The sequence below is a fragment of the Tasmannia lanceolata genome, unplaced genomic scaffold, assembly GCF_043159265.1.
Source record: "Tasmannia lanceolata isolate RefF3 unplaced genomic scaffold, GAP_Taslan_0.1 ptg000018l, whole genome shotgun sequence".
In the NCBI taxonomy this organism is placed as follows: domain Eukaryota; kingdom Viridiplantae; phylum Streptophyta; class Magnoliopsida; order Canellales; family Winteraceae; genus Tasmannia; species Tasmannia lanceolata.
In genome coordinates this window covers 16,416,751-16,418,322 of record NW_027518695.1, presented here as the reverse complement: position 1 = coordinate 16,418,322, position 1,572 = coordinate 16,416,751, and the positions used below count along the sequence as shown (strand labels likewise).

The following is a 1,572-nucleotide window of genomic DNA, read 5'->3' as shown; positions in this document are numbered from 1 at the left end:
CTGACTTTTCCATCTTTCTTGGGCACAGGTACAATATTTGCAAGCCATTCAGGGTATTCGACTACTTCAATGAATTTCACTTCGAGTAGTTTCTTAACCTCGTCATGAACTTTCAACTCCCATTCTGTTTTAAGTTTCCGGAGTTTTTGCTTCTTAGGCTTGATGCCAGGGATTAGAGGTAATTTGTGTTGGACAATATCCTCGCTCAATCCCGGCATGTCGTCGTAAGACCAAGCAAAAACTTCCTTAAACTCTTTTAGCAAGGTAATTAATTCTTCGCGCTCCTCAGGAGATAAAATTTTGCCAATTCGTATTTCCCGAATTAAGGTTTCATCACCTATATTGACGGTTTCAATTTCCTCTTCAAGTGGTTTGGCGCGGCGACTCTCCTCTTGTTGAATCATATGCTTGATTTCAAGGGGAGTTTCGTCGGCTACCTCATTAGAGGGGGAGTCTTGATTATCATTATTAGTTACTTGATCAGGTTTAGAAGCAGGATCAGTAGAAGAGACAAGTACAGGAATGTAAGCAAAAGAATTTTTTATTTCATCAGAATGAATGATTACATCAGATGACTTGCCCACATCAGGCGTTACAGACTTTGAAACAGAATGAAAAATAAGCCGACATCAGTATCGACGCGATGAGAAACATGTACAGCCAAAGAATCAATGAATACGTCCTCAGACTCGGACTCGACACCACCAAGGACAGACTCGTCACCCACTCCAGAGGTAGACCCGACTTCTACAGTACCTGCATCAAAAGAAAAGTTAGAAATGACAAACTCTGGGATGGACTCAGAAACTGACACATACTTTAAAATAACTGACTCTTTTGAAGGGACTGGAATGTACTGAGGGATTACTTGGGGTATAACCTGTGAGGTCCAGTTATCCAGAGGTCCCTCGGCTGGGGTGATATAGTCCTCTGGGTTCAGAAAAGGTGCATCTCTTCCAATCATAGCAATGACTGGTGCCTCAGTTTGAAACAAAGAATTCAGGAGTTCTGGCTCAAAGTTCTCAACCCAGTCTGAGTCTGGTTCCTCTGTCACTACTGCCCCTGCAATCTGCTTACTGTAAAATTCTGCTGGCAGCTCATCTGCGAAGAAGATCTCAAGACCAGGCAGCTTTAGCCCGCTCTCATCATACCATGGCTCTGAAAAACCGTAATAAGGGCAATCAGCTCCTTCTTTCCGGAATCTGCCATTCATTATCATACTGAAGGGTCCCATTGGAAATTCTAAACCCTTGCGGCGACACTCGGCCCATTTGAACATGTAAGCTCTCATTTCTTGTATCTCCTTGCGAGTTGGCTTGTATCCCAACCCAAACAAACCATCGGATGCTTTCAACTCGGGCCGCTCAGTCGGACCCTGCATATTCTTTCCCAAACCTGCCCCTGGGAGATACCCAAATCGGCGCATCATCTTGACTACCCGAGTATTAGTGCTAGAAAGAAACATAATTTCTTCATTCATAGCTTCTTTCATGGTGATAGCTGAAACCTCCACTGAAAATCCTGTCAGACTGATATCTCTTGTATTTTCAGTAACAAGCTCTTGAGATATTT

The 1,572-nt window shown here is 43.3% G+C and overlaps 1 protein-coding gene across 1 annotated transcript; it reads right to left on the bottom strand.

The window, feature by feature from the left end:
• Positions 1–621: 621 nt before the first annotated feature.
• Positions 622–1,271, bottom strand: LOC143849447 (uncharacterized). The gene is made up of 2 exons (XM_077358452.1): positions 881–1,271; positions 622–756 (listed from the first exon to the last, which is right to left on the bottom strand). Exons 1-2 carry the CDS (start codon positions 1,232–1,234, stop codon positions 748–750), a joined length of 363 nt encoding a protein of 120 aa, XP_077214567.1. The 5' UTR covers positions 1,235–1,271; the 3' UTR covers positions 622–747.
• Between the last annotated feature and the right edge of the window lie 301 nt (positions 1,272–1,572).

What these genes read in the sequence shown, in the direction of transcription:
- LOC143849447 (XM_077358452.1), bottom strand. Translation starts at nt 1,234, where the DNA reads ATGGGACCCTTCAGTATGATAATGAATGGCAGATTCCGGAAAGAAGGA.